This window comes from Lynx rufus, unplaced genomic scaffold (genome assembly GCF_022079265.1).
Source record: "Lynx rufus isolate CCGP_SWC_20201006 ecotype Redwood Valley unplaced genomic scaffold, mLynRuf1.p SCAF_28, whole genome shotgun sequence".
Taxonomy (NCBI): Eukaryota; Metazoa; Chordata; class Mammalia; order Carnivora; family Felidae; genus Lynx; species Lynx rufus.
Window position 1 is genome coordinate 11,243,958 of NW_025814843.1, and position 27,788 is coordinate 11,271,745.

General features: G+C 64.5%; 3 protein-coding genes and 1 long non-coding RNA gene across 15 annotated transcripts; 2 read left to right on the forward strand and 2 right to left on the reverse strand.

The window, feature by feature from the left end:
- Positions 1-107: 107 nt before the first annotated feature.
- On the forward strand, positions 108-7,134 carry ENO3 (enolase 3). Of its 4 annotated transcripts, none has more exons than XM_047090147.1 (12): positions 108-397; positions 3,045-3,131; positions 3,366-3,461; positions 3,629-3,687; positions 3,868-3,937; positions 4,301-4,434; positions 5,325-5,547; positions 5,652-5,849; positions 5,968-6,169; positions 6,556-6,664; positions 6,821-6,879; positions 6,973-7,134. In XM_047090147.1, exons 2-12 carry the CDS (start codon positions 3,047-3,049, stop codon positions 7,040-7,042), a joined length of 1,305 nt encoding a protein of 434 aa, XP_046946103.1. In that variant the 5' UTR covers positions 108-397; positions 3,045-3,046; the 3' UTR covers positions 7,043-7,134. The 4 variants fall into 4 exon arrangements, with proteins under 4 accessions (XP_046946103.1, XP_046946101.1, XP_046946100.1 ...); XM_047090145.1 differs by lacking the exon at positions 108-397 and adding an exon at positions 576-1,146; XM_047090144.1 differs by lacking the exon at positions 108-397 and adding an exon at positions 1,215-1,786.
- A 682-nt stretch (positions 7,135-7,816) lies between these two features.
- SPAG7 (sperm associated antigen 7) lies at positions 7,817-11,632 on the reverse strand. Of its 3 annotated transcripts, XM_047090054.1 has the most exons (7): positions 11,473-11,579; positions 9,084-9,151; positions 8,767-8,855; positions 8,554-8,638; positions 8,345-8,434; positions 8,101-8,257; positions 7,817-7,994 (listed from the first exon to the last, which is right to left on the reverse strand). In XM_047090054.1, exons 1-7 carry the CDS (start codon positions 11,555-11,557, stop codon positions 7,885-7,887), a joined length of 684 nt encoding a protein of 227 aa, XP_046946010.1. In that variant the 5' UTR covers positions 11,558-11,579; the 3' UTR covers positions 7,817-7,884. The 3 variants fall into 3 exon arrangements, with proteins under 3 accessions (XP_046946010.1, XP_046946011.1, XP_046946012.1); XM_047090055.1 differs by lacking the exons at positions 7,817-7,994; positions 8,101-8,257; positions 8,345-8,434; ... (1 more) ...; positions 8,767-8,855; positions 9,084-9,151 and adding exons at positions 9,300-9,507; positions 9,798-9,931; positions 10,008-10,141 and having other exon boundaries at positions 11,473-11,632; XM_047090056.1 differs by lacking the exons at positions 7,817-7,994; positions 8,101-8,257; positions 8,345-8,434; ... (1 more) ...; positions 8,767-8,855; positions 9,084-9,151 and adding exons at positions 9,300-9,507; positions 9,798-9,928; positions 10,008-10,141 and having other exon boundaries at positions 11,473-11,631.
- On the forward strand, positions 9,503-18,088 carry LOC124519657 (uncharacterized). The gene is made up of 3 exons (XR_006964165.1): positions 9,503-9,638; positions 13,110-14,594; positions 15,395-18,088. It is a non-coding gene; the product is annotated as an uncharacterized LOC124519657 (long non-coding RNA).
- CAMTA2 (calmodulin binding transcription activator 2) lies at positions 11,733-26,766 on the reverse strand. Of its 7 annotated transcripts, XM_047090053.1 has the most exons (22): positions 26,686-26,766; positions 25,299-25,393; positions 25,033-25,136; positions 23,580-23,647; positions 23,364-23,499; positions 22,808-22,894; positions 22,480-22,633; positions 22,032-22,166; positions 20,566-21,509; positions 19,888-20,014; positions 18,527-18,661; positions 16,717-16,832; positions 16,041-16,225; positions 15,696-15,774; positions 15,325-15,547; positions 14,882-15,186; positions 13,656-13,852; positions 13,258-13,441; positions 13,088-13,159; positions 12,648-12,817; positions 12,459-12,536; positions 11,733-12,383 (listed from the first exon to the last, which is right to left on the reverse strand). In XM_047090053.1, exons 2-22 carry the CDS (start codon positions 25,327-25,329, stop codon positions 12,320-12,322), a joined length of 3,594 nt encoding a protein of 1,197 aa, XP_046946009.1. In that variant the 5' UTR covers positions 25,330-25,393; positions 26,686-26,766; the 3' UTR covers positions 11,733-12,319. The 7 variants fall into 7 exon arrangements, with proteins under 7 accessions (XP_046946009.1, XP_046946002.1, XP_046946005.1 ...); XM_047090046.1 differs by lacking the exon at positions 26,686-26,766 and having other exon boundaries at positions 25,299-26,051; XM_047090049.1 differs by lacking the exon at positions 26,686-26,766 and having other exon boundaries at positions 12,459-12,533; positions 22,808-22,879; positions 25,299-26,050.
- Positions 26,767-27,788: the final 1,022 nt, after the last annotated feature.

Genomic DNA, 27,788 nt, shown 5'->3' on the forward strand with positions numbered 1-27,788 from the left:
GTCCGGACCGCGGCTCTGCTAGCTGTGCAGCAGCCCTCGCACCGCCACTTCCTGCTCCTCCCCCCCCCCCCTAGATTTTTATTTGCAAAGGGCGGCAGGGGCGGGGCCTGCTCCCCGTTCCCTCCCTCCCCCCCTCGCCTGCCCAGAGACCGAACTTTGCAAATGCAATTTTAAAAATCCCTCCCCCTATTGCAAAATTTGCAGAGTTGGGTGGAAAGCTATGTAAAAGGATGGGGGGGGGGGGTGGGCGGTGGCAGGGGAAGGTTAGGGTCCGGGCTCGCTCCACTTCGCCTGGAATATAAATCGGACTTTGGTGTCGGGGAAGGGAGTGAGCCCGAGGGAGGAAGGAAAGTGAAAGGAGGAATTGGCGAGCTGCGAATTGGGCGCAACGAAGAGGGTGCGGGGTGCTCAGGGTTAAACGGAACGGCTCCCCCTTCCCCCACCTCCGCCGGAGGGCAGGAGCGGCGGCGGCGGCGCGTGCGCCCGCGCCTGCGCGGGCCGGGCCGGGCCGGGCGGGAGGGCGCGGGGCGGTTGGAGCCAGCGGCCGGCTGCGCGGGCGCGCGGGGAAGCGGGCGGCGGGACCCCCCGCGGAGGCGGGCGGGCCGGGGACGTGTCTCCCGCCGACCGGAGGGGGCGGCGGCGCCGCTGCTCCGCTCGGCTATAGGCAGCTAAGGCGCGCGGGAGCCAAGAGGGATGTGACAAATACCCAGGCCGTCTTCGGAGCTCAAGGCATCCCCGCGGGGACACCCGTGTCTCTAGCATCAGCCCGAGTGGCACAAGCCGAGCTCCCGGGAATGACCCTCCGCAGGGTCAGCTCCGGTCCCAGGCCTCACCCGCACTCCCCGGGCTCCCCGCCCCCCCCCCTCCCTCCCCGGCCGAGCACTTCGCGCCCCCGGCCGCGCCCCTCGACCCGGCGCCGCCGAGGTCATCGCGCGCGGGACGGAGGGGCGGGACTACTTTTCAGAGCGGAAGAATACCAAGAGGCCTCACGCTTTGCAACTTTTTCAGTCAGGGGAAAGTCCCTTCCCGTTTGGGCCCCTTGGGTTTTTTCCTTCTTTTCGGTGAAACTTCGGCTGAGAACTTGAGCGCGGCGAGCGCACCCGGCGCCCGGCGCGGAGCGGTGGGCAGGGCCCCGCGGCGGCTCAGGTGGGGCAGCCCCGCGCGCGCCGGGCGCCGAGGGGCTGGGCCGCTTCCGGTGCTGGGGGAGGGGCGTCCCACCGGTCCTCCCAGGCCTGGGGCGCGCGACCGCGCGCGGCCGCCCCGAGCTCCCGGCACCGACGCCCCCCGAGCCGGTTCCTCGACAGCCGCGCGGCTGAGTCACCGGGAGCTCGGGCGGGGCCGGCGCTCGGGCACGTGGCGGCGCTCCCCGCCCGCCGGCTCCCGACCTCTGCCCCGCCGCACCCCAGACCCCGGGCCGGAAAAATCCCGGGAGGGCGCGGCCGGGGGTGGGGGGAGGGGCGGGTGCGCGCCCCGGCAGACACCCACCTCCCCGCAGGGGCCACCCGTCCTCCCGCCATTCATTTTGTGCACTCCCGGTTAACATCATTCACTGGCGGGCGGGGGCCGCGCCCCGAAGCGCCCGAGGTCGGCCGGGAGAGAGGCTCCCCGTCTGCCGGTCGCCACGCTGGGCGACAAGTGCTGTCCCAGCGCTATCAGTAGGGAGCCGCGCCAACTCTTGGGGGCCCGTCTAAATTCGTCTCCCCGTCCCCTCCCCCACCCCCCTCGCCCGCCCGGAGCGGGGAGGGTGGGGTGCGGCCGAGAGAGGCCGCAATGAGGACCCTGAGAGGTGAGACTCTCTCGCCTTCCGAGTGGGGGGGGGTTACACCTCAAAGCTTGCCCACGCCCCCGGCCCCTTCTCCGACCGACGGCAGAGGCGACCAGGCGCCTGCCAAGTGAGCTGAGCATGTGTGGATGTCAATCCTGCAGCCCCTCTTCCAGGCCCCCTCCCCAGCCCTGCAGGGCTCAGGTTACCCTTGGCCTTTGCTAAAGGGCACTGGTTCCTCTTTAACCTTTGCAAAATGGTACGGTAATCCCGGGGAGGGGGAGACCCCCGATCTGAAGGCCCTCCCAAGCCCCTCCCCGGGGCTGGAATTAAAAGTAGGGGTTTGTGTTGAGGGATACAGAGGAAGGAGGGGTCGTCATTGACCTTTGGGAAGGGGCAGGTGCCCAGGGCCAAAGGCTTCTGATTTAGGCTGTAGTGGGCACTTGGCTGGCAGCCCAGTGCGGGGGGGGGGGGGGGGGGGGACGAAGAGGGAGAGAGGGGCGGGGCTGGCCGGGGCACAGGGTGGCTCGGGGATAAATGCCCGGCCTGAGAGGGGGTGAGCTGACACTGTCCCAGCTGCCATCCAGACTCGGAGCTCACCCCAGACCCCCAGCGGAGACATCTCAGGTCTGGTGAATCTTGCAGTCCCAGACGATGGGGGGTAGTGAAGGGGGAGGGGGGTGCTGGTTTGAGAAAGGGGGGGCTGTGTCAGGCGTGTCTTCCTCCTGGGACCCCCCCCCCCGCTAGAGAAAGCTTTGATTGGAAGGGTTGGAGCACGCAGGTTGGGGTGCCCAGGACCAGGGACTGACGACACCCTGAAGGCTGTGAAGAGAGGCAGGTGGAGGTGGATTGCAAAGGGGAGGGGAGTTGGGGCCAGGTGGGGAATTTGGGGTTCCCGCGGATTTTGGAGGTGCGGGAAGATGCGAACCAGAACAGCAGAAGAGGGTCTGAGGGCCAGCGGGGCCAGGGAGAGCGCAGTGCTCGAGCGGAAGGCTGAGGGAGCAGGCCTCAGTGCAGCTTTGCCGGGACGGGGGTCCAGGCTGCCCACAATCCAAGCAGTTCTAGGAGGGGCCCCTGGATTCCCAGGTTGGGGGTGGAATAGGAGCTGCCCTGAGTGGGGGAGGGGGCTGCGCCAGCCTCTTCCTCTGTGACCTTTTTGTGGGGTATTTTTAGCTCCAGCACCTGCCTTCTTGGGGTGGGGAAGACTCTTAAAGGGCAAGGGATTTCGGGCTCCTTAAGGGAGATCAACTGTCCACACTAAGTTACACCTCCTGTCCTGCAGCCATGGCCATGCAGAAAATCTTTGCCCGGGAAATCCTGGACTCCAGGGGCAACCCCACCGTAGAGGTGGACCTGCACACAGCCAAGGGTAACACAGGCCCCAACGGGCTCTGCCCACCCCACCCCACCCCTCCCCCATCCCGCTCCACATCCTCTCCTTTCTGTGGGATCCCCTCCCCCAGGACTTCTTCTCAGGCCTTGTCTCCCAGAGAAGCGGGAACCTCCCCCTGCACTGCCCCCTGCCCCTGGGCTCAGAGAGGACGCCTCGGGCCCCTTGGGTGCGGCTGGGACCCCACGTGACCTTCCCATTCAACCCGCCCAGGTCGATTCCGAGCAGCTGTGCCCAGCGGAGCTTCTACGGGCATCTATGAAGCCCTGGAACTGAGAGACGGAGACAAATCCCGCTACCTGGGGAAAGGTGAGGGCGGCCCATCGCTGGAGGCGCCTGTTGTGGGCGGTGGTTTCAGGACTGGGCCCGCAACGCCCTTGGGGTGGGGGTGGGGGTGAGGGGGCTAGGGCACTGGAACCCTCAGGAAGAGGCCTGCTGGCATCAGAGATCTGAACCCCTTCCTCCGGCCTGTCTAGGGGTCCTGAAGGCCGTGGAACACATCAACAAGACCCTAGGCCCCGCTCTGCTGGAAAAGGCAAGAGGGCGCCTGCTTCCCACCGCGCCCCACCCCCAGCTGCCTCTCCCTAAGCCCCCCCCCTGCTTGGGAGGTGTGAGGGGCCCTGCTTGGCCAGCCGTCCTGTCCTGTCCACCCTAAATGCCCGCACTGCCTCCCGCATGTGACCTGTGTTCTCCCCTCTCTGACCTCTCCTTCCAGAAACTAAGCGTTGTGGATCAAGAAAAAGTTGACAAATTTATGATCGAGCTGGATGGGACTGAAAATAAGTGTGAGTCAAGCTCCAGGGGGAGGGAAGGGATGTGGGGGGATGGGAGAGACCCCAGAACTGAGGTCCGGTTGGGTGATCTCTGTGTCCCACATTTCGGGGCACATCGTGGCTGGATGGATCTTTATTCACCGCACAGGCATTTCCTGACGCCTGCCCTCTGCCGGGCCTGGCGGGCCGTGGACACGGCTGTGAGGCTGACACATTGCCCTGGGGTGGGGGCTCCCAGAGCACCTTGGGCGGCTGGGGAGAGATCTGTTAACGAGCTCTTGATGCCCAGTGGTGTGGGGTTCCAGATTCTTCCTGGGGTGACGCCAGACGCTGGGGGAGAAGCTCTCACTGTCTCTTTGTGCGTGCCTCCTCTAGCCAAGTTTGGGGCCAATGCCATCCTGGGCATATCGCTGGCTGTGTGCAAGGCCGGCGCGGCCGAGAAGGGGGTCCCGCTCTACCGGCACATCGCAGACCTCGCCGGGAACCCGGACTTGGTCCTCCCCGTGCCTGTGAGTGCAGCTGCCCTCGCCGGACGCCACAGTGGCTGAGCCGCCCCGCCCAGGGAGGGGGGCACCAGCTGCCCCTGGAAAGGCTACCTTCCAGACCCAGCGCCAAAGAAACGGTTTCCTGCGGTGGACCGTCTCCAGCCGCGGCCCAGCCCCTCCCTCTTTCCCACAATCCAAGCCTTCCCTTAAGCCTCCGCTGCCTTCCCTTGGCACAACCCTGTGCCTTCGCATTCCAGTGCCAGACTCAGTGAGAGCTCCAGCGTCTAGTCCCAGCCCAGGCCCCCGGAGCAGATCAAGTGCTTCTTCGTGGCGAGGATCTCGGCATTTCTTTCTGTCTCCCCTGATCCTTATTAAACCCAATTTCCTGTTGCTGGAAACCCTTTGAATTTTATCTCGCTAATAACGTTGCCACTTATCGTTAATTAACGGGGCAGCTCTGGAGACGAGCCGCTAGGTTCCTGCCTGTTCACCAGCTCTGTGGTCTCAGGCAAGAGTGTGTCACCGCTCTCTGCCTCGGTCTCCCCATCTGTGAAATGGGGATGATCACAGTGCCTAGTTGATAGGGCCGCTGTGAGCATGAACTGAGCTCACAGAACACGGGGAGCACCGGCTGTGGTAACCACCACGTCAGCGTCCCTACCCGGCCCGAAGCGGCCGCCCGCTGAGAACGCTGCGTTCCGCTTCTGTAATTTTCAGTGCGAGGTCCTGCAGGTAAGCAGGTGTTATCCCTGTCTTACCGCAACAAGGAAAGAGACCTTGAGGAGCGAAAGTACTCCCCCCTAGAGCACTCAGCGGGTGATCAGGAGAGCCAGGATTCCACCTGGACCCTCCCCATTCCTTCTAGATCCCTCCCAGCCCCTGGCGCGGGGCTGAGCTCCCTCTCCCCCTCACAGGCCTTCAATGTGATCAACGGGGGCTCCCACGCCGGGAACAAGCTGGCCATGCAGGAGTTCATGATCCTGCCCGTGGGAGCCAGCTCCTTCAAGGAGGCCATGCGCATTGGCGCCGAGGTCTACCACCACCTCAAGGGGGTCATCAAGGCCAAGTACGGGAAGGATGCCACCAACGTGGGCGACGAGGGCGGCTTCGCACCCAACATCCTGGAGAACAACGAAGGTCAGTGTGAGCTCTGAGGGGCAGGACCCTGCGTCCCCACAGTGGAGGGGGCCGCAGAGACGGGGCGCCCTGGAGCCTCAGGCGCCCTCTTGCCCCTCCCCCAGCCCTGGAGCTGCTGAAGACGGCCATCCAGGCGGCTGGCTACCCAGACAAGGTGGTGATAGGCATGGACGTGGCGGCGTCGGAGTTCTACCGCAACGGGAAGTACGATCTCGACTTCAAGTCTCCCGATGACCCCGCGCGGCACATCACTGGGGAGAAGCTGGGGGAGCTGTACAAGAATTTCATCAAGAACTATCCTGGTGAGACCCCCACGCGTCCTGTGGCTCCTGCCCACGCCCCTGGCTGTCCTGAGCCCCGTCGAAATCCCCATCCCAGCTCTTCTGACCTTCACCCGGTTCTTCTCCCATCCCCTTCCAGTGGTCTCCATCGAGGACCCCTTTGACCAGGATGACTGGGCCACCTGGACCTCATTCCTCTCGGGGGTCAACATCCAGATCGTGGGGGATGACCTCACGGTCACCAACCCCAAGAGGATCGCCCAGGCTGTTGAGAAGAAGGCCTGCAACTGCCTGCTGCTGAAGGTCAACCAGATTGGCTCCGTGACCGAGTCCATCCAGGCGTGAGTGCCTCCCGGCCCCGGGGGGGGGGGGGGGGCCGCGGCCTTCCTCCGCCCCAGCTCTGCTTGGCCAGCCGCGTCCGCCTTCCCGGGTTCCCGCCCCGTCCCCACCCTCCTGACCCCGGAGCGTTGCCCAGGTGACCCCGCCGTGTCCTGCCCCCACTCCTCCCTGCTAGATCCTGCCTTCCTTCCCACCAGCACGTCCAGGGCCCAGGGCCCAGGCTCAGAGTCTAGAGTCGCCCCTTCTCTGCTCCTTCCCCAAGAACTTAGTCATTCCCCTCCCTGCGAAGGGCCTCCTCCCCCAAACGGAAGGGAGAAGCCCCACCGGCCCTTGGTTTTCCCTCTGGGGCCCCGGTCAGTTGGCCTTATCGAGCATGCTCTCTGCCCAGCTGCAAACTGGCCCAGTCCAACGGCTGGGGGGTGATGGTGAGCCACCGCTCCGGGGAGACCGAGGACACGTTCATCGCTGACCTCGTGGTGGGGCTCTGCACGGGACAGGTACTCACGACTCCCAAACGTCTGACCCAAGTTTCCTGGGGGCCCTGGGTTCCCATCCCTGGGTTGGACCGCCACCACGGGAAGCTCCCTCCGGGCCAGGCCGGATCTGGCTTCTCTAGCCTCACACAGTCCTCCAAATTCCCTTTTCTTCCTCAGATCAAGACTGGTGCCCCCTGCCGCTCAGAGCGCCTGGCCAAGTACAACCAGCTCATGAGGTATGGGGGTGCAGTGGGCGCAGGGGGCCTGGACGAGGGGAGCCGAGGGCCGTTGGGTAGGAAGGCACAGCCCTGACTTCACCTGCCTTCTAGGATCGAGGAGGCCCTTGGGAACAAGGCCGTCTTTGCCGGACGCAAGTTCCGTAACCCGAAGGCCAAGTGAGAAGCAGGAGGCTCTGAGACCCCACAAGACACCATGGGACAGACCTAGGCCCACAAGCCCCTCCCTGGGAAATAAACGCTGGTGCCAACACAGACACGGTGTGGTCCTTGTGGCGAGTGAGCAGGTGCGGGTCTCTGAGCGGACAGGCGGGAAGGGAAGACGCATCACCCGCAGGGACCAGAGGGCAGGAGAGGGGGGTGGGGTCACACTTTGGAAGGAGGCTGGGGAAGGGGGCGCCGCGTACGCAGCCAGAGGGGCACTGAAGGCACTGGAACCAGCTCTGGGAAGGGAGGGGGGCGGGGCCGAGGGTGTGACCCACCCGCGGGGCAGCTGTGTGGGAGTAAGAGTGTGAAAACTCTCCAGGGAGCGTGCCCCACAGATCGGACCTCTTCGGGACCCCCTCCCCCATCCCCCCCGCCCCTGCCCTGAGAGCGCCAGTATCTGGCCATCCTTGGTCTACACAAACAGCAGTCACACTAATCAACCTAAAATTCCCTTCCTCCCCAGGACCCCCCCCTTTCCCTGTTCAGACAAACCAAGACATTGGGTCAAACAGTGTTTACTGAGTGTAAAGTAATCCCAGCCCCGTGGGGAAGAAAATTCCGAGGAGAAAGGAGAATAATACACGTTAAATACCCACCTGTGCATTCACACTCGCACACTCACGCGCAAGCGCACACACACCACTCGAGGGTCCGAGCGCGGACAGTGACAAGTCACATACCCGCCTCCCCGGCCTGGTGCCCGCGGACGGGAGGCGGTGCGGAGGTGGGGCTCCAGGATGGGTCCTAATAGCAGCAGCCTGTCCCCCTGTCCCCGGCCCGCCCCGGTTGCTGGGGCGCCTAGGACGTCGGTGGCAGCTCTTCCCCGCTCTGCCGCAGCCGCTTCTTGGCCCGGATCTCGTTCATGGCCTCTTCGATGGAGCGCGTGTCCCTCTTGTTGGCCACGGGCACTGGGGGGCGAGGAGGGTGGGAGCCCCGTTATCACAGCCTCTCCCCTGCCTGCCGTCCGGCGCTCCCCCCCTCCCTTCTGCCCGCCCCGGCCCCGCCGGGCCTCACCACAGCCATAGGTCTTGTTGGCCTGTAGCATGTGGGCCGCGTCCTTGGCCGCCCCCTTGCCGATGAGGTGGCTGTACTTGTCTTTGTAGTCGCTGGCGGGGCTCACCACCACGGGGCCCTGCTGGGCTGCCTCCTCCTCCTGCCGCTGGGCCAGCTCCTGGGGGTGCAGAGGGAGGCCCGCGCTCAGGCGGCCTGACTCGGGGTGCTGGGCCGCAGGCTCCGGGGCCTGCCCCTCGCGGCTCACCTTCAGCTTGCGCTTCTCCTCGGCTTTCTGGGGGTCCCACTCCTCGCCGCGACGGTAGGACTCCAGCTCTTCATCCGAGGGCGCGAACTCCTGGGGACAGGGGAATGCCGGGGTCAAGGGTCCACGGGCACCCCAGGCCTCTCCCCCGGACCGGGGGACGGACACAGGCCGAAGACGAGACAGGGGAGCGCGGAGCTCGGGCCTTTCACCTTCTTGAAGATCATGACGTAGCGACACTCATCGTCTTCCCCGAAGGAGAAGGACGTCAGGCCAGCCACCTCCACCACGTCGTGTCTGGGAAGGGAGGGCGGAGGGGAGAGTGTGCGGCACCGTGGGGGGGGGGGGGGGGCGGGGCGGCACCCCCTCCTCACGGGCCCCCGCTGGCCCTTCCCCGCCCAGCCGCCCAGGCCGGGGACACTCACAGGATGCTTCGCTCGATCTTGTTCATCGGCTGGAACTTTTTCTTGATCTGCCGGCTGTCTTGGATGAAATCGGACACCTCTTTCTCCATCTTGGGAGAAGGACAAGGACGGCATGGGAGGGCCGCTCCGCCCCAGCGTCCCTCGCCCTAGCCGGGCCATCGGGCCATCGCCTCCCCACGCCTTTCCCAGCTTCCACGCCACTGGCTCCCAGGCTCCTCCCCGGAGACATCTGGGGAAACCTGAGTCCTCCACCTTCCGAGTCTAACTTATCCGAGGTCCTCCCTGAAGCTGCCCGTGACACCTCCAGCTGTCCTCACCCTTTTACGAAACTCCACCTTCTGTTGTTTTTCTTGTTCCTGTAGCTTCTTCAGGCGGGCAGCCTGCTCTGGGGGCAGAAAGGGCAGCGTGAGGCCAGGGGCGGAGGCACGGGCGGGGAGAGTCCGTCAGGCTGCCAAGGGGACCCGGGCCCGCTGGGAGAGCGGGAGGGCTGCTGCCAAGCGTCGGTTCGTACGTTCTCCGTACGTGGCGCTGTGCTAGGTCCCGTGGCACAGACACGGACCGAGCTTTGCCCTGCAAGAGCCCGCCGTGCAGCGGGAACAGCAAGGTCCCGTTTCCCAACCCCGCTGGGGAATCCGATTAACATTTATTTCATGCCCACGACACGCGAGGAACCGGGAGACAGCTGGGGAGGTCAGGAGAGCGGATTCGGGCCTGGCCTTCAAGAGCTTCCTGTCACAGCGTCTACGCAAGAAAGGGGAAATTATTTAACTTCCTATATTTTGTGACACCCCCACTTCTCACTTCTACGGACAGGATGACGCTGGAGGGACAGGCCCCCTCCTCCTCCGGGAGCGCAGGCATCCAAGTCCAAGGTGAGCTGCGAAGGAGCTCCCCCAGCTCAGGTCTCAGCGCCCCCGCCCCTTTCTGGCCACCTCAAATCCCTCACACCCTTGATTCCACTTCCTTGGACCAAATCCCGGCAGCTGTCCCGAGCCGCCTCCCGCTTGCCTGGCCACCCTAGGCCTTTGCACCTGTGGCTCCTTCTGCTTCGAGTGCTTCTCCTCCTCTTGCACACCGAGACCCACCATGAGTCACAGTTGCCGCTTCCTCTGGGCCCAAAGCACATTTGGTTCAGACAGCCACTAGAGCAGGTGCTGAGAACCTGCTGAGAACGTAACGTAACTTTGTGTTTGTCTCTCGGGCCAGACTCTGGGCTGCTGGAGGGCAGGCGCCCTGCTCACCTCCCATCCCGTTTGTCTCCGTGGCCCCAGGGCCTGATAGCTCAGGCTAGGCGGTCTTTCTCTCATCCCAGGGGCTTTGCCATCAGTGCATCTTATCTTGACCACTGACAGCTCTCTAACGGGTCCCTCTGCATCTGAGGAAGTGGCGTAAGATTAAGGTTAAGAATGTTGGCCCAGGGGCGCCTGAGGGGTCAGTCGGTTAGGTGCCCGACTTCGGCTCAGGTCATGATCTCGAGGTTCGTGGGTTGAGCCTTGAGTTGGGTTCTGTGCTGACAGCTCAGAGCCTGGAGCCCACTTCAGATTCTGTCTCCCTCTCTCTCTGCCCCTCTGCCGCTCATGCTCTCTCTCTCTCAAAAATAAACGTTAAGAAACAAAAAAATGTTGGCAAAAAAAAAAAAAATCGAGTAGGTTTAACTCCAGTTTAAAGCCAGGTTTAAAGCCCTACCACTTAGTAACCCTGTGACCTCAAGCGAGTACCTAACACTATGCACTTCAGCTTCCTGGTCCACCAACTGCCGCTGGTGAGCCTCGCCTAGGCAGTCAGGGAGAGCACGAATTCCAGTGTCCAGTTCGCGCACGTCCCCGATCTCCTCCGAGCTCTGTCCTCTCACCGGGTCAGGGCCCCTGGGTCATTGCCCTCGTGACAATTATTTTGCAAGGTGGCTACCAAACTGCGGGGTGATCATTTCCTGCGCGCTCGGGGCTGCGGGATCCGCGACGGTACCCCAGGATCCCGGCCCCCGCGCGGAGGAGCCCGCCCGCAGGGAGCCGCTCGGGGGCAGGAGCGTCCCTGTCCCTCCAGTCACTAGCGCGATCCGCCGGCAGCCGGGGGCTGGGAGGCTGACCTCGAGGGAGGGGCGGCGGGGACGCGGCGGGGCAGGTGCTCGGGGAGGGGGCGCAGGGCACCCGAAGGATCCGGCCGCCAATAGGAGGCGCTGGGGGCGGGGTGGGCCCGAGGAAGGTGGGACAAGACTTCGTGGGCAGAGCTCTAAGTGGAGCTGGCCAATAGAGGCGAAGCGGTGGCGGACGGGCGTGCCCTGGACCCAATCGGAATGCGGCTGGGTGTTGCCAGGACTCGCGGGCAGGACACGCCCCCCACCCCCTCCCCGAACCGCGGGCGGGGCGGGGCGGGCGGGCGGGCGGGCGAGGAACGCCCAGGGGCTGGAGGCAGCCAGCCAATCAGAGCACGACAGCGGCGGACGGGCGGGCTCGCCGGCGAATTGGAAACAAGGACTGCGGAAGGCCAGTAGGGAAGAGGCGGGAGGCGGCGCTGGGCTTGAGGTAGCCAATCACCGCCCGCTAACAAGAGCGGGCGGGCCGGCAGCCCTTTTAGGGACTCTGGGGGTCTCCGTAGGGGCCTGTGAGGGGGTCTTTCAAGGTTGAGGCGGCGGCAGCGTCCGAAGGGGGGAGAGTGTGGTCCTGAAAACCGGGCGAAGAAAGGCGGTTGCGGATTTGGGGTCCTCACCTCGGGCCTTGCGCCGAGACTCCTGGTCCCCGAGGCTGGGTGGCTTCTCCATGGAGCTCAGGATGGAGCCCAGTAGGTCCGCCATCTTGGGAGTGACTGAGAAGGGGCGGCGCGTCTTAAAGGGAAGGGCGAAATGCCTTTAAGGCCGGAAACACGTCGGAGGCGGAGAGCCCCGCGCCGGCCGCGCCCCGCCCGCTGTCCCCCGCCGCCGAGGCTCCGCCCGCCCGCCCGCGCGGCGCAGACAGAGGCGGGAGGCTGGCTGGTGCAGCGATGTTTAATGGTAACTCGTAGAAACCAAGCCCATGCACAAGTAGAAAGTGCTCGTGGAGCCGGCCGGGGGCCCCCGCCGCGCCGCCCTCCCCGCGGCGCCGTAAATAGACTCTTCACTCTGCTCTGTATGTTACAGTATGTACAGGCCCCTCCCCTCGGGGGCGGGGCGGCCCGGGACGGGGACGCGCGCCGGCATGCGGAGTCGGGCGGGGGCGCGCGGCGGGGGCGGGACCGAGGCGGATACATTCAGAGACGCGTCCAACAAATAAATAAGGCAAGTCGGGAGGGGGCCGGGGCGGGTGCAGGCAGCGGGGAAACGTGGAGCAGGGGCAGGCGGGGCTCCGGAGGTCGCGGCTGAAGATGCGGGGAGGTGGGGCGCGGGCCCGGGGGGGGGGGTGGGGATGCCGAGAGACGGGGCGCGCCCCAGCGGGGCGGGGCGGGGCGGGGGCCCCGGGAGGGTTCCGGCCGCCGCTTAGCGGGACGGCGGCCGACGGGGGCTCCCCTCCCGCCGGGGGCCCGGCCTCGGTTAAGACTGCCAGAAGCGGCCCCCGGGGCGGTGAGGAAGGCGGCGCGGCGGTCAGGTGGCCAGTCCGGGCTGGGGGAGCCCTTCCAGCTCCTGGTTCTGCTTCAGTTCCCTCATCCTGCGGGGAGATGGGGAGTGGGTCAGGACGCCGGCCGCTGGGAACGGGGCGGGGGGCGGCCCGGGACGCGGGTACCTGTGCCGGCAGCGCCGCAGGAATCTCATGATCTTCCTGGCTGCCTGGTCCTGCTTCTTGGTGAGAAAGGAGCCCCTGCTGGAAGAAAGGAGCGATGAGCAGACGTGGCCCGCCGGCGCCCCCGCCCCCAGCCCCTGGACCCTGGCAGGGGAGGCAGGGGAAGGCGGGGAGGGGGTCCGCGGGCCGTACCTGGTGCGGGCGGGCAGGCTGCCTGCGGGCCGGCGGCGGTAGGAGCGGTAGTGCTGCTGGATGAGCACGGCCGCCCGGCGGCTCTGCTGAAACCGCTTCTGCTCATAGTAGCTCCGGAACTTGCTCTGGATCAGGATGGCCGCCTGGGTCATCTTCTTGTACAGCGCAAACTGCAGGGACGGGGAGCGGGGACAGGGGGTGAAATGGAGGGACAGAGCCCCGGCACCCTGAGGTTCGCCCCCAAGTTCGGCGGGTGCCGGTCTCTAATCCACACGCTGGTGGAGAGGCCGGCTCGTCAGGGACAAGCGCACACCCAGACCTCATGCCTGATACCTTGAGCGCGATCCAGGTCAGCTTGTGGAGAGAGAAGGGGGTTAGGGCTCCCGCAGCGCTCTGGGCGCTCAGGGGTGGGGCGTGCTTTCAGGGGAGAAAGGGCTCACCTGCTTGTACTTCCGGTAGCAGCGCTGGATCACGGCAGCCGCCACCTCCTGCTGCTCCTTCAGCCTCCGGCCCTGCGAGAACCAAGCCTCAGACTTCCAGCCTGGAGCCCACCGCGTCCCCTGACCTCGGGCTGCTGTGATTCATCTCGCGGGACCCCGGGGCCTCTGACCTTGTACTTCCGGAAGGCCGTCTGGATGACTCGAGCCGCCTCGTACAGCTCCCGCTGCTCGTGATCCGACAGCGTTAGCAGGGCGAAGTCGCTCTCCATCTTGCCGCTGGCAGAGGCGGACAGAAACTCTGCCCAGGAAGGGGCGGGAGGGACGGCCAGGCGACCACGCTCGAAGGGCAGTTCGCTGCAGGGACAGGGAGAGGGGGTGTCCTGGGGCCCACCGTGAAGTGCGTCCAGCCACAGAGCCCGGAGGGGGACTTGAACGCCCCTCAGCCGGTACCAGTCTCTTCCTCGGGGGCTGGGGCCCCGCGCCAGAACGGAGCACTGGCTCCAGGGAAGGACCTCCCCGCTCCCTGCTTGCCCTGACGAATCTGGACATGCTGTCCTGAGCTGGTCACCTGGGCGGGGCTGAGCTGGGGAAATGGTCCACGTTCTCCAGGTAGCTGGCCAGCCAGGACATGGTCTCGCTGAGCCCCAGAGCCCCTGTCCGCTCCCTCATTGGTGCTCCAGCCTCGGGCAGCCCCGTGAAGTCCTCTCGTTTAATCCGCTCTGGTGTGGCTTCAATGATCTGCTTGGCCAGTGAGATCATGTCCACCTGCACAGAGGAGAGGCTCGGTGAGTCGGGAGCAGTCCCAGCCGCCAGACATTCCTGCCCCGCCAAGGCCGTCACCATCGTCCACTTGCTGTCTTATCATTCCCCTCACCACCAGATAGGCCTCGGGGATGGCTGTCCCTGCTCCCCAGTCCTTCTCGGCCACTATGTACATATGCCTGCCAGGCTCCCACTTGAGTTTATGGCCCTGTGTTGAGACGGCGTGGAAAACGGGACGGGATGGACCTCCTCCGAACAGGGTTGCAGGAGTGGAACAAATGAAGGACCTGCCCTTCAGGCCAACTGCCCGCTGGCCCCCCTGCCTCATGCCAGCTGACCAACGTGTGCTCCCCACAGGCTCGGCCGTGCCTGCAGCCCCCAGCCCCCCGAGCTCGGTGCCTGCCACCTACCGGACACCCTGCCAGATGGCTCTAGCTGTGAAGCCGGCGCACTGCCGACTTTAAGCATTTTGTGCTTCTAGTACTAGGTACCCAGTTAGTCCGTTGGCCTCTCCAAGATGGGTACCTCCCCAGGTCTTGGCAGAGAAGTGCGCTGCTAGGTTCGAAGATTCATTCCTCCGTTCGCTCCCGTCTCAAGACTTGCTTCACTTTTGTCCTGTGCAAGCCTCGTCCCCACCCCGGATCTCTGCCACACCCGCCAGCTTGTCAGCCTCTGCTCCACACAGCACCCGCTTCCCTCCGTCAGGCTGCTTCCCCCAAAACCTCATCTCGGCACGGACCAGCAGGTAACCTCTCAGCCCAGCTCCAGCTGAGGCTGTTCTCTGGAATTTTTGATCTCTGACACCTCATGACTTCTGAGTCACAAGGTCTGACGGGAGTTAAGCAAAGGGTTGCCTTGCCCGTCCCAAAGTAAAGGTAAACGGCCCTTTCCTCCCAAACTGAAGCCAGACTCAGGTTCTGCTTCATGGGATGATCAGCGTCTGCTCAGTCTTGCCGCCCACCCCACCCCCCACCCCGTGCCATTTCTAGCCTTTACCGTCCGTGAGCACGAGCACGAGCACGAGCAGTGTACCGGGATCACGTCCACGGCCAGTGGGCCGTCTGCTTCCTCAGGAGCAGTCCCCCCTTCGGTGGTTGGTGGGAGAGGAGGCGGTGAGGGTGCTGGCCTTTGGGAGTTGGTGGTTTCACAGTCCATGAGGAATAGGGGGGCCTCAGGGGCCCCAGTGGAGAGTTGGCCTGGAACAGTCTCTTCCATCGGAATCTCTGAGGCTGGCAGAGGAGCGGGGGGAGGACTACCGTCCGGGGCGCTCGAATAAGCTGATGTGACAGAGAATGTGCCATCCGACAGCTCTGAGGGCGACGAGACCCCGCTCAGCCCTGCAAGGACGGGGGAGAGGCAAGGGTAGCAGGAGCTCCATGACCCCTCCCAGATTGTTCTTCCCACCCCCCCTCCTCTTCCCTGCTCCTCCTCTCGCTCTCCCACCCACAGCCTCTTAGATCGGGGGCGACCCTCACCAGTGTCTGGGCTGGAGGAGGGGGGCGACAGGGCAAGTGGGGGCTCCAGCGAAGCTTCCTGTCTCTGCAGCTCTTCCAGGCAGCGGGCGAGGCGCACGTGGCCCCGGGACTGTGCCACGGACAGAGGCAGCCGGCCCAGTGAGTCGGGAATGCTCAGCGCCTGTCTGTTCCAGCGGAAGAGGAGCACGGCGGCTTCCAGGTGTCCCAGGGCACAGGCCCACATCTGAGGGTGGAGAGCGTGGACGTGAGGCCCGGGGCCCTTCCTCCCCAGGCCGGGTCTTCAGTTCCCAGCTCCACCGGCTCCTTCCCTGCGTCCCTCGACACTTTCCCACGGCCACGCGCCTGGCCCGCGCTGCCCCACGCACGCTCACCAGCGGGGTGCAAGAGAAGTGGTCCACGTTGAGCGGGTCAGCCTCTTGCTCTAAGTCCAGGCTCCCTGTCCCCACGCTCCTAGAGGGTTTGGGACAGGGACACGAGCCCAGTCGGTAAAAGCGGGCAAAGCAGGCACATCAGGATCAAAGGAACGGGGGAGGAGGGCAGGCTGTCCAGAAGCACCGAGGTCAGTGCAGCAAGACGGTCAGAGACGCATAATGTGAGGGGCTGAGAGTCTGTCACGAGTGCAGATCCTTCCCTCTTGGTGGGGCTCCGGGTCCTCTGGTCCCTCCTCCGTCCCCTGGTACTTCTGCCCCAGTCCCCCTGCCCGCTGCCCTGCTCACCGCCACTGGCTCAGGGTCTCGATGAGACGGGCGTAGCCCTGGGCGGCAGCCAGGTGCAGGAGGCTCATGCCCCGGAAGGGGCTTCCGTGGGCCAGACGTTCAGGACCCCTCCAGGTGGAGCGAGGGATCATGCTCTCTACCAACACCACCACACGGGCCTCGAACCCGGGTCCCTGGCCTTCGTCCTGCAGTACAGATACCCTTGTGCAGGGACCCGAGCGTCTGGTCCCCTGGCTCAGGATGGCCCTGGCCACCCCACCCCTGTCCTCTCCGCTTCCTGTCCTGCCCTCCCCACACCTCCCGCACCAGCTTTCCTGCCACCTAGAGCTCTCTGGGCCATCCGTGTCCCTGGTTTAGGGTCCTGGGTGTCCCCCACCCCCAGTTAGCTTCCTCCCCCGCAGACGGCTTCTCCCTCTCGGAGCCCAGAGTCCTCTCCCCGTCTGCTTCCTCGGAGACTTAGGCCCCTGCTCTCCTGGCCCCCTCCCCCCACCCTCTTCAGATCAGAAATAGTCTGAAGCCCGTCGTGCCAAGAGGGTGCCCAGAATAGCCACTCCCGCCCCGCGGTGGAGCCGGAGTGGGGTGACGTCAGGGAGGAGGAAGCCGGGGACGGGAGAGCCACACACGAGAGCCATCTCCTCCGGGAAGACCCTCCCGAGCTCCCTCCTCACACAGGTACCTGAATCGGAGGCACGGCAGGACTGCGGCAGGGAGCCTGCCCGGCTGCTGCCAGGTCGGCCATCCGTTTCTCCATCTGCTCCAGCCGCTCCAGGATGGACATCCGGAACTGGTTGTCTGAGGGGCAAGAGGTACGGGAGGAGGCTGAGCGGTGGGTAGGGTCCGGGTGATGCCCCGAACACAACTGGGCCTGTCCCAGGCTCTGGGGGTGAAGAGGCAGACTCACGTTCTTTCCTCTCCCCCAGAACGACGGCCCCTCTGCCCCACCCTCCCCGCCCCAAATACGGTCCATCAGGACGCAGGCCTTAAACTGGGGCTTTTAACGCTACCCACTGACCGGGGACCAGAACTGTGTCCTTTGAGACACAGACATGGTGGGAACTCCCAAACAGCCTGCGGCCCCAAGCCGGCCCAGATCTCACTCACACACACCCCCAGCCTTCTAGACGCACTATTCCGTCAGCTCTCCTTGCCCCAGATGCTACCTCTGTCCCCCATGCTGGGGCTGAAGGACACCGGGCCCCTCTTCTCTCTTATCCACTGCCCAGAGAGCTCAAGGGCTGTGATTTAAAAAGCACCACCCCCTCCTCCCAGTCCCCCGGCAGCTGTCCACAAAGAGGGTGGCAGAGCTGGAAGGTGACAGAGACGGACGGCCACGTCCATTCCTCCTCTTCCTCCCCCACCCTGTGCACAAAGCACACACACGCGCGCGCACACACCCCAAGCTATATCTGTCCCCTCCTGAGATCACACAAGGACAAGGAGGGGAGGCGGGAGGGGATCGGGGCCGTGGGAAAACATGCACAGAGACACGGTGGAGGTTGAGGAGGTCCCACTTGAGATGCCAGGACAGAAGGGGGACTAAGGAAGAGGTGATGGGGGTGGGGAGTGGAGAATGAACAGAAAGACAAGGGAGGGGGCAGGAGGGTAAACCGGGTGAAGGAGAGGAGAGGAAGGGCAGGAGAGCGGAGGGGTGCACCGGACAAGCAAGAGGAAGGGAAGAAGAGGGGCAAGTCAGGACACTAGTCCAAGGAGCAGGGGGAGGGTGGAGCCCCACAGGAGAGCCAGGAACAGCCACGGCGGAACTCATGAGCAGGCCAGGCTGTGGGGGGGCCGCCCCCAAGAGTGAGGCAGATGGGGGCTGGGGGGCAAGGGCGCTGAGGGAAGGAAGTCCGGGTGGGGGGAGAGGGGCACCTGCAGGACCAGGAGAAGCAGGTGCCGCAGGGGAACAGCTGGAAGCCACGGGAGGGATAACCCATAAGGAACACACGTGGGTCTAGACTTGATACACATATGCGTGAGCATGTGTGCCTCTGTCCGTGCAAGAAAGTACATTAAAGGCGAATGTCACCAAGTGGTAACATTACAAGCAATTTTCATTTTCTACCGCATGCTTTTCTGTTATTCCTAACTTTCTTACAGCAACCACCTATCTTCACAACTAGAGAGAAAATTAAGGAAGGAAGTTAAATACACATATAGGTATACATACGCTTGTGGACACCCCACATGCACTGCCCCACACCCTGTCCCTGCTCCCGCCTCTTGGCCTCGCCTGCCTAGAGCCCATCTTTGGGACAGAGGACAGGCCAAGAGCTGGGACAGAGACGGCTCCGAGGTTTCCGGAGAAGAGGAGATGGGGGGGGGGGGTGGGCAATGGCTGCTGCATTTAGAGATGACCAATGAAGCAGGGGTTGGGAAAAGGGGGGTAAACTGGGGGCTGGGCGGTGGCCACCGGAGTCCTGAGGGGTTTGGAGCATGTCCTCAAAGGCTGTGGGGCCTGCCAAGGGGTCGGAGGGCTAAGTACTCACCGTCCAGAGACAACCAGTCAAGCTGAGTACTAGGCAGTGACAGGAATCGGCGGGCTCGATACTCAAAGAGCACAGAGGCGGAAAGGGGCCCCTCCCGCCCCGCCACCTGCAAAGACACCAGCCCCACCTCATGGGCTGGGGAGGGCAGGGTCAGCAAGATGGGCTCTCTCCCTGGTTCCTTCTCTGGCCCCCACGTGAAGGCCACACATGATCATTTCATAGCCGGCTCCCCTCCACCCTTGCTTAAGTGGCCTTGGTCCTGATGGGGAAGGGACTCCACTCCGTTCATTCAGGAACTTAAAACCTCCTACGAGCCAGAGACACCTGGGACTGCAGACTCTGCAGGGAAGATGCTTCTTATTCAGCACCAAGGCCTGGAAGCTGAGGGTCAGGAGACACCTACGCTTACAAAGAAGTTTGATCCCCCAAGGTCAGAGTCCAGAGGTCGTGAGCCCATGATGAGGCTGGCGGAAAAGATGTAACTGCTCACCAGCAGTGTCTAGTGAGAGCTGTGTCCCAGGCTCTCCGCATCTGTGGCCTCGAGAACGACACCACCAGGCCGGGGTCCCAAGACTAGAGGCCAAAACCACCCCCGATCCCAGCTTCTCTGATCTCTCTTTTCCTTCCATGCAACGCTGAACCAGGCTGTTGCGGGGTGGGGGTGGGGGAACACACTCACAGACGGCAAACCTGTCATCCTGTCACTCTGGTGGCCCTTGAGGTCCCAGTAACGCTGACTGTTGGGTGCACGGTAAGGAGGCAAGGTGGTGGCAGATGGACCACCTCGGTGGAGAGGTTCTGTGTCTGCACCGCCCAGTGGGGGAGCGCTAAGCCACGTGTGGCTACTGAACACTCAAAATGTGGTTCGCGAGAGGCAGGAGCCGAATTTTATATTTTATTTCATTTTAATTAATCTCAGGCACATGTGGCTGATGGCTACCATACCGGACAGCCCAGATCTAGAAGGCAATGTCCTTCGGTCCAGGACAGGTTGGAGGAGACCAACGCATCTCCCTTCTCATGCTCCCTGGATTGGAACCAGAGACTGACTCTCACCAAGCCAGAGGGCCTGGATGGACACTGGAGACCCGTCAGGGCAAATGCCCGCCCCCAAAGGAGGGGCGGCCACGGACCCAAGAAAGGAGCGGACCTGTCCGAGGCCACCAGTGAGCCGAGGACTAGATTCCTCGGACCAGAGCCTAGACCTTCTGACACCTAAGCCTGGGGAACATCTGCCCATTGTGGGGACACAGGACTCAGGCTCAAGATCCGACAGGGTCGTTCCCAGCACTTCCTGGAAGCTAACCGCCCAGGTGCTATCCTGCCGTCCCCAGTCCCCGTGCCATCCCTGGTCCCCATACCAGGACAGTAGCAGCGCAAGACGCCAGGCTGGACGAGTGAGCCTGGCACCGCGATGTGATCAAAGACACAGGAGTAATGCTCGGCGGCCTCAGTCCAGGGACCTGTGATGAGCACCTTGACCCCACCCTGCAGAGAGAAGGCCGGGCGCCGTGTGACCGGAACCCTGTGGGGTGCTCACTCGTGCACCCATTCATCGAGGGCACTAGTGCTGCAGGGCGGGGCCCTGTGCTAGATTCCGGGTACACGGACTGGGCGGGCTGCAGCGGGGCGAGGTCAGCTAGCCTGTCCCTCCTCCCGACGCTCCTGCCCAGATCGGGGAACCCACTGCTTCCCTTGCCTGAGGCTCCCACGGTCCTTCCCCTCTGTGGGGCAGCTGAGAGCGAGCGGGACTTCTCCACTGCTGAAGGCAGACTCTGCCATCACACCCCGTCATGTTCTCTCCAGGCCGGGCCGCCCTAGTGCCCCGCCTGTGACACAGTCACCGAGAGGACAAAGTTCCCCAGGCACCTGGGGGACCCACACCACGCCACCTGGCCCGCAGAGGGGGGAAGGCAGGAGGGAGGGCTAACTAGAGAGACAGCGAAAATAGGGTGGGACAAGCGAGCGGTCACACAAACCAAGGGAAACCAAGTGGCGGCGTGGGTAGGAATAATAGGGGAGCGAGGCCTGAGGCTCACCTCCGGGTAGGACCACTCTGGGGAGAAGTCCGTGATGCTGCTAAGAGCAGGAGAGAGCGGGGCGGCTGGGGCAGGGGCGCCTGGAGCCTCGTCGCTGATGAGCTCTCCCATGAGGTCAGGGAATGACGAGAGACCGAAGGGCTCCAGTTCGCTGGCCCCAGCAGCTCCTCCAAACAAGGCCTCCCCTCTGCCTCCCCTGCCTGCTGGCTCCAAGGGGGCAGGTGAAGGTGGGGGCGAAGGAGGGGGTGAAGGTGCGGGGGGGGCAGCCCCCTGGGCCTTGAGCTCCTCCCCGCTACCGTCATCTTGAATAAAGAAACGGTTTCCTCTTCTCCCACCTGCTCCTGGCGGTGGAGGGGGACCCCGAGCAGCCGCCTGGGGCTCCAGGGCAGCAGCGGGTTCTAGGGCAGGGCAGGGGGTGTGTGCGGCCTCTGCCTCGGGGAAGTCCGGGCTCACCCCCTGGCCCCCTCCGTAGGTCTGGCCCCTCTGGGGGCTGTTGAGAAAACGATCGGGGTCGAAAGCAGGGCTGGGAGGAGCTGGTGGGGCAGGGGGCTCGGATCCTACAACCACAGCCAAGCTCACGGAAGGCCTGGGGTCAGCCTGGGGGGCCAAGTGCCTGGTGGGTGTCAAGCCCCCAGTGCGCTGCTCCAGTCCCGTCAGGAGGAGGATTGCAGTGCCTCCTCTGGATGACGCGCCTCGAGAGGTGGGTGGGCTAGGTCTGATCTCTAGGGGTTCCGCAAAGCCTGAGGAAGAGGAGGAAGAGGAGGAGGAAGAAGAAGGGGAAGTATGTGCCTTGGGGAGCTCTGGGGGAAGAGGGGCGATCAGCGGAGCAGGCTCAGGGGGGTGGGGGTGGGAGACAGAGGTCAGGGTTAAAGCTCGGGGCTCCACTTTGGGAGAGATGATGCGGTGTTTCGTGCTGCTGCATTTGTGGGTGAGGCTCCCGGAACCTGCAGCGGAAAAGGGTGGGAGGAGAAAAGGGAAAGGACACTTCATTCTCCACCTTCCCTTACCGGCAGCCTCCGGGCGTTTCCTGGCCCTTTGCGGGTGTACGAGATGTGATACCGACTGTGGCCACTGGGAGGCAGAAGCGGTGCCCCTTCTCCCCAAATTAACAGGACTGCAGGAGCCCGCAGAAGAGTAGCTGAGAGAGACTCGTAAAGGCACAGAAACAGGACAAGAGAACAGAGCCGAGGCGGTACCGTCTAGGTGTCAACCGCCGGGCTGGGGTGGCCCAGAGATGCTAAGAGTAGGAGACAGAGAAGGAGCCAGGGCTGCTGGAACTCGGGGGAAAGGAGCCCGTGTGCAGCCAGCCGGGAAGGCCTCTGCTCCTCTGGCCCCGCTTTCTGGGACATGCAAAAGACATGCAAATCCTCATGCAAATCCTGGCAGGCCGGGGGAGCCCTCGGCCAGAGGAGGCGCGGCGTGGCCGGGTTGGTGGGGGGGGAGCTCCGGGGCCAGGGGTCACTAACCGAGGCCTCCGCTGCAGAGGCAGGCGTGGGTTCGGGGTGCGGGCTTGGTCGGGTGGCTGTCCAGGATCTGCTGCACCAGCTGCTCTACGGAGAACTCCTCTGTGCCGTTCCCACAGCTCCACTTGATGCCGTGAACTGTGGGGGTGGGGGTGGGGTGCGGGGAGGGGGTGCCATGGGGCTCGCACACCGTCCCCACAGCGCCCCGCCGGCTTCTCCAAGCACCTGACACGCTCCGAGGCTTCTGGCCAGCTGCCTCAAAGCAGCTCGGACACGCAGCTCCCAAATGTCCCTCAGCCCCCTCTCTCCGCGTTCCCGGACCTCAGGACACGGCGGGAGTCCGGGCGGCCCCTCGGAAAAGCACCCTCCCGGGCTCCCGGGTGTAGAGGCCCTCGTCCGCACGCCCCCAGCAGCCCCCAGCAGTGCCGCCCTAGCCCCCCGCGGGCCTTACACATGGGCTTCAGCTGCCCCAGCAGCTCCTCCCGGGGCCACTTCAGCCACTCGCGACGGTCGCCGCTGATGGAGCAAAACATGGGGCTGCAGCCCTTTCCGCAGTCCTCCAGGGCTGGGACGTTCAGGTAGTGCACAAGCACGATGTCAGGGTTCTGGGAGCCCAGGGCAGACACACAGCGCCACGGGGTCCGTGGGGGGCTCGGCTTCCTCGTCCTGGCCTTCTTCCCGCGTGCCCCCGGCCTCACCGCCCCCCCCCGACGTGTGACTTTCTCCACCCCTACCCCCCTTCTTCCCAGCCCCCAGCTCCCTGAGCCCCGTGGCCTCACCTGGAGCAGCCAGTAACAGCGCCGATGGAATGTGGGGACGATGGAAGAGTGAACGTAGCAGCCATAGAGACACTGCCAGGAGACAGGCTGGGGTGGGGGGAGGGCTAGTCTGCTCCCCGACTCTTCCTCTGTTCAGTCCCTTTGCGGGAATCCCAACCTTTCCAGCAGCTCCTCTTTCCCCAGCCCACCCCCGCCCCCTGCCCCGGGGGGCTCCCCACGCGCCTTCCCAGTCCGAGCACCCAGACAAGGCCCAGACTGGAGGCGGGGGAGGGGCTGTCTGGAGATGGGGAGGCAGGGCGAGAGCACAGCCCGGCAGAGGAGCCGCCGCGACTTGTGCTCAGGGCTTCCGGACACAGGCCCCCGAGGGAATCCAGGCGACGCGAGGGGCGTGGGCGCTGATGCCCTCCCAGGAGCCTAATCCCAGAGAGCTGGTCGGGGAGGGGGCCGTGGCACGTGAGTGAGAAGGGAAGGGTGGCAGGAGGGAGGGGGACACAGGTCACCGGGCCCCAGCATGGCCGGGACCGGGCCGAGGACGGACGGCTGGCACCCGGCTCACCTCCATGCCCTGGACTTTCAGCTTCATGTGGTCCTCGCGGGTGGTCTTCCCGTCCTTGCGCTTCTTCCAGAGGTAACCATCCTTCCGGTACTTCACCTTCTTGCGGTTGTAGAGGATAATGGAGCCGTTCTGAGGCCTGGGAAGGGAAGGGTTGGCCCTGCGTTCTGGAAACAGGATCTGGGACCCCCCTGCCACTCCCCACCTCACGAACCTCACCTTGTCTTTGGGGCACAGGACAGCCACTCGTCATGCTTCTCAAAGGTGATCAAATAGGACGCAATTTCCTGTAGGACAGGGGGCGCTCAGGTGGGTGTCCCCTTCGCAGAGTCTCAGCCTGGCCTCCCACTCCTGGCCCTCGGCCCCACTCTCTCCTGAGTTCCGGCGGCCAGGGCGGGCTGGCGCCCACGTCTGCTCCCAACCGGGACCACCACCTCCCGAGAACCCCGGGCTTCATCTCAGACGAGAGTCTAACTTCTCCTTCCCTCCTCTCGATGCGGGCCTTGACCTTGGGGTCAAGTCTGATCTCTTCATCATCAACTCTTCATGCTGCCCTGTTACTTCGCTCTTTCTAAAACCTATCTTCGTGTCTTCTTCTGACTCAAGAAACCTAAATGGCTCGACACGGCCAGGAATTCTGGATTCCTCAACCCGGCTCCAAGGTTCTCTCGGACCAGGAATCAAGTCACTGCTCTCCCTGTTTACCTATATCCCATCTACCACTCCTACCAGGCCGGTCCATCGACTCTCCTCTGAATGTGCCCTGAGCAGTCAGCTCCCGCGTGTCAGTATCCTTTTTTTTTTTTTTTTTAAATTTTTTTTTTTTCAACGTTTATTTATTTTTGGGACAGAGAGAGACAGAGCATGAACGGGGGAGGGGCAGAGAGAGAGGGAGACACAGAATCGGAAACAGGCTCCAGGCTCCGAGCCATCAGCCCAGAGCCCGACGCGGGGCTCGAACTCACGGACCGCGAGATCGTGACCTGGCTGAAGTCGGACGCTTAACCGACTGCGCCACCCAGGCGCCCCCCGCGTGTCAGTATCCTATAGGCCGGACGTGCCTAGATCTCCTAGCCACCCCATAGGCCAAATCCCTTCCCACCTCTCCGAAAAGCCCTGCTCGCTGCCCTTAGCTTCCCCACACTTTTAACATCACCACCCACGTACGTTTTTTTGCCGATGATCCTCGTTTAATGAATTAAGTCAGTGATGATCAAACAGCACAACGTATTGCGTGTGCGGAGTACAGAAGGGGTGTAACACGAGGGCCGTGCCTCCGGAAAGAGCCAACACCGGTGGCGGTTTTATTAACAGCAGAGGCTCTATGGTCAAATAGACCCCACAAGGTAGACCAGTTGCCTCGTCTACAGCACAGGGGTGACAGTGTCTGCCCCACAGGGTCATTCAAGGACTGGATGAGATAACACAGGTCAGCACTGTACTAGGTTTGTAAGGAAGATTTTGTAGGTGGTAACTGTTATTTTTACCCAGGTGGACATGCCCAGAAGCAAGCTCCTACGAGATACAGGTCTTTACACCTCCTCCGTGACCCGCAAAGAGCTTAGAGCAATACTGTGCAATGAGGAGCATGGACACAGGAAGACCCCCACTGGCCTTCCTCCAACCCACCAGGCCTTGCGAGGTCCTCCTCCCCCCAAGCTCCCTGGAGAACCTCATTTGTATTCCAGCGAAGCCGCTCTGGAGGCAGCAGCGGACAGCGAGGAAGACACTCCAGCAGCTTCTTGGGGAGAAAGATCTTCAGGTGGTGGCTGTTCTCTAGGGGGAAGCAGAAGAAAGGGCTTCTGTCAGGGCGGCTTCTGACACCTCTGTGACGGCCCAGGGCAAAAGGGCGGGATCCAAAGCCCTGGGAGCATCTGGAACCAGGACAAGGAGAGCAGGGATCCAAGAACCAAGGGTCACCACAGACTGTGTACTCACCAGCAACCTCGGTGGTGTCCTTGGTATTCATGTTGAGGGCTCCAGGGGGCAAGGTCACCCCCGGCCTGAGAGGCCGGGGGGAGGGGGAGTCTGTGCTGGGAAGGCAGAGAACAAGTTCACGGCAGAAGGCCCACATTGACCCAGGATGAGGAGAATAAGGCGGGAGAGGGCTGCGGAGCTGGGTTGCGGTACCCGGGAAAGATGAAGAGGTGAGGGGAAAGGGCTAGACTGAGATGGGAGAGTAGAGCAGAACCGAGCAGAGGGAGACTCCAGACCTCGTGAGAGGAACCAGCAGGAGTGGGGAGACACCCCCTCTCCGACAGAATCATCAGGAAGAGACAAATGGGGTGGGGGAGGGGAGAAGGCTGGAGGGGTGGCGCTTCAGAGGCCCCAGAGTGAGTGTGTGTGTGTGTGTGTGTGTGTGTGTGTGTGAGAGAGGGGGGGGGTGTCTTGTGGAGGCTGGGGCTACAGTGGGGTCAGGGCCTGGGGGTGGGACTCCGGGCACCTGGTCCTTGGAGGATGGTTTGGCAGACGACAGCCCGGACGCTGGGGGCAGGGCGGGAGATCTAAGTCCGCTGGAGAGCTAGGCCTTACAAGACACACCCTGAGTTCCTTCTCGATTTGATATTTGCAAGGGGAAGGGCATATCTGACGACTGATCCTAACCTACGCCCTCTCCTCCAGGTTGGTCAGGGCCTGGGAGGATCCATCCGGGCCAGGTACCCAGACCCCAGCTTCCCTCCCTCCGGACGACCCATCCTCCACTCTGAGGCCGACGGCCCTCCCCACCCCTCCCCCACCAGCTCTCTCCCCAAACGCCTCTGCCTGCCCCCGGCCTCCAGGCCCACCGTACCCCATCTACCACTCGGGCTCCAGCCTGAGCCCCCACCCTCCCGAGGGCACAGATGGAAGCGGGAGGATGCTCTCAGCGCGGGCTCGGGGCTGCGGGCTCCGCCAGGTGTCCGGGGCGGAGAGGGGAGGAGGTCGGTCCGCGCCGGCAGAGCTCCGGGCAGCCGGGTCTGGGTAAGGACTCCGCCCCAGGGCGCAGGTGCGCAGTCCGGGCCAGGCAGCCTGCCAGGGTGCGGAGCGGCCCCGGGCGGGGGTCCCCGGAGAAGCCCCGACGTGGGAGGGTCCGCCTCCCGCCCTCACGCAGGGGTGCCCCGGGGACGCCGCGGGACAGAGCCCGGCGGGCGCGGGGCGGCGGGGGCCGGGGCGGGGGCCGGGGCGCGGGGTCCGCCGCGGGGCCCTGCGCGGAGCGGCGCCCCCTGGCGCGGGGAGGAGGACGGGGGCCGGCGCGGGGGCGAGCCGGGCGGAGCGGCGTGCGGGCCCGGGAGCGGCGCCCCCTGGCGCGGGGGCGGAGAGGCGGGCGCGAGGCCCCGGCTCTTACCTCCCGGGGTCCCGCGGGTGACGGCGGCAGCGGCCATTCTCCCCCACACCGACCCCCCCCCCCGGCGCCCGCTGACAGCGGCGTCCGACGTCACTGCGCACGGGGCGGGGCCTCGCAGTTAAGGGGACGTTGGGGGGTGGGGGGAGGCGGGGAAGCCCTGGCGGCGCGGGGAGCGGGGCGGGGGTCCGGCGGCCGGACTTGGGGGGCAGACTTCGGGGGTCCCGGGGGGCGGAAGTGCGGTCCGAGCCCGGGCCGAGAGAGCGGGGCGCGGGCCGCCCCGGGGCTGGAAGAGCGGGGCTCGGCGGGACTCTTCGAGTTCGGGGGGTCCAGCCCGACTTCATCTTAGCCGGGTCCTCGAGGTGACGCAGCCCTCCGTGCGCGCCAGCCTCGCCATCACTGCTCCACGAGCAGAAAGACACTTCGGGCTCAACGCGCTTGCTTTTTAATACCCGAGCAGAGCAAAGAACACAGTGCCAGCCAGCGCGGGCGGGCGGTTGGGGGGGGGTGGGGGCGATAGGCCGTGCGGAGCCCTGGGGGATGGCTTGACACGGGCGGCCAAGGGGGCTGTTAGCGCCCAGTGCCGAGCGCGGGGAGGTCGCTGGGAGAGGCTGCGGAAGGGAAAGGCCTCGGCGTCACAAGGGGGAGGCTCCAGGTCTGCCGGCGAGCCTGCCCGCCCCCTCCCCCCACCAGGCAGCGCGCGGACACCTAGGGCCTGGGGGTTCCTCCTTACTCCGCAGACTGCACCTCCATGCCCCAGGGGGAGCGGAGGCGGTTCCCGCCCGCTGGGACAGCGCTGTAGGAGGCCAGAGAGCCCAGTCGTCTGGGGACACCAGACCCCCCCCCCCAGGCCCAGGGGGCTCCAGGGGGACCAGAGCAGCTGTAAGGATGAGAGAAGTTAGGAAAGGAACGGAAGAACGGGAAAGGAGGTCTCTCCAGGTGTCCTAGCGCCCCTGCCCCCTTCGCCTCTCCCTGCCCGCGTTTGTGCGTCTCCAGTCCAGCCACCCAAACGGGCCCTGGGCGTCCATCCCCGTCACCCTCCAGCACTCCGCCTAGCTCCTCCGGCCAGACCTGGGTCCTGCCAGTGGTGACAGGGTGGCCCTCCT

Coding starts and splice junctions, on each gene's coding strand:
- ENO3 (XM_047090144.1), top strand. Junction 5,548..5,651: donor CATCCTGGAGAACAACGAAG/GTCAGTGTGAGC, acceptor CCCCTCCCCCAG/CCCTGGAGCTGCTGAAGACG. Junction 6,170..6,555: donor GTGACCGAGTCCATCCAGGC/GTGAGTGCCTCC, acceptor CTCTCTGCCCAG/CTGCAAACTGGCCCAGTCCA.
- SPAG7 (XM_047090054.1), bottom strand. CDS start 11,557: ATGGCGGACCTACTGGGCTCCATCCTGAGCTCCATGGAGAAGCCACCC. Junction 8,435..8,553: donor ACGTCATGATCTTCAAGAAG/GTGAAAGGCCCG, acceptor CCCTGTCCCCAG/GAGTTCGCGCCCTCGGATGA. Junction 7,995..8,100: donor CAACAAGACCTATGGCTGTG/GTGAGGCCCGGC, acceptor CTCGCCCCCCAG/TGCCCGTGGCCAACAAGAGG.
- CAMTA2 (XM_047090046.1), bottom strand. CDS start 25,434: ATGTGGGCCTTCTGCCGTGAACTTGTTCTCTGCCTTCCCAGCACAGAC. Junction 22,167..22,479: donor GGGGCAGCTGAAGCCCATGT/GTAAGGCCCGCG, acceptor CCACCCCCACAG/TTCACGGCATCAAGTGGAGC. Junction 13,160..13,257: donor CGGCCTTCCGGAAGTACAAG/GTCAGAGGCCCC, acceptor TGGTTCTCGCAG/GGCCGGAGGCTGAAGGAGCA.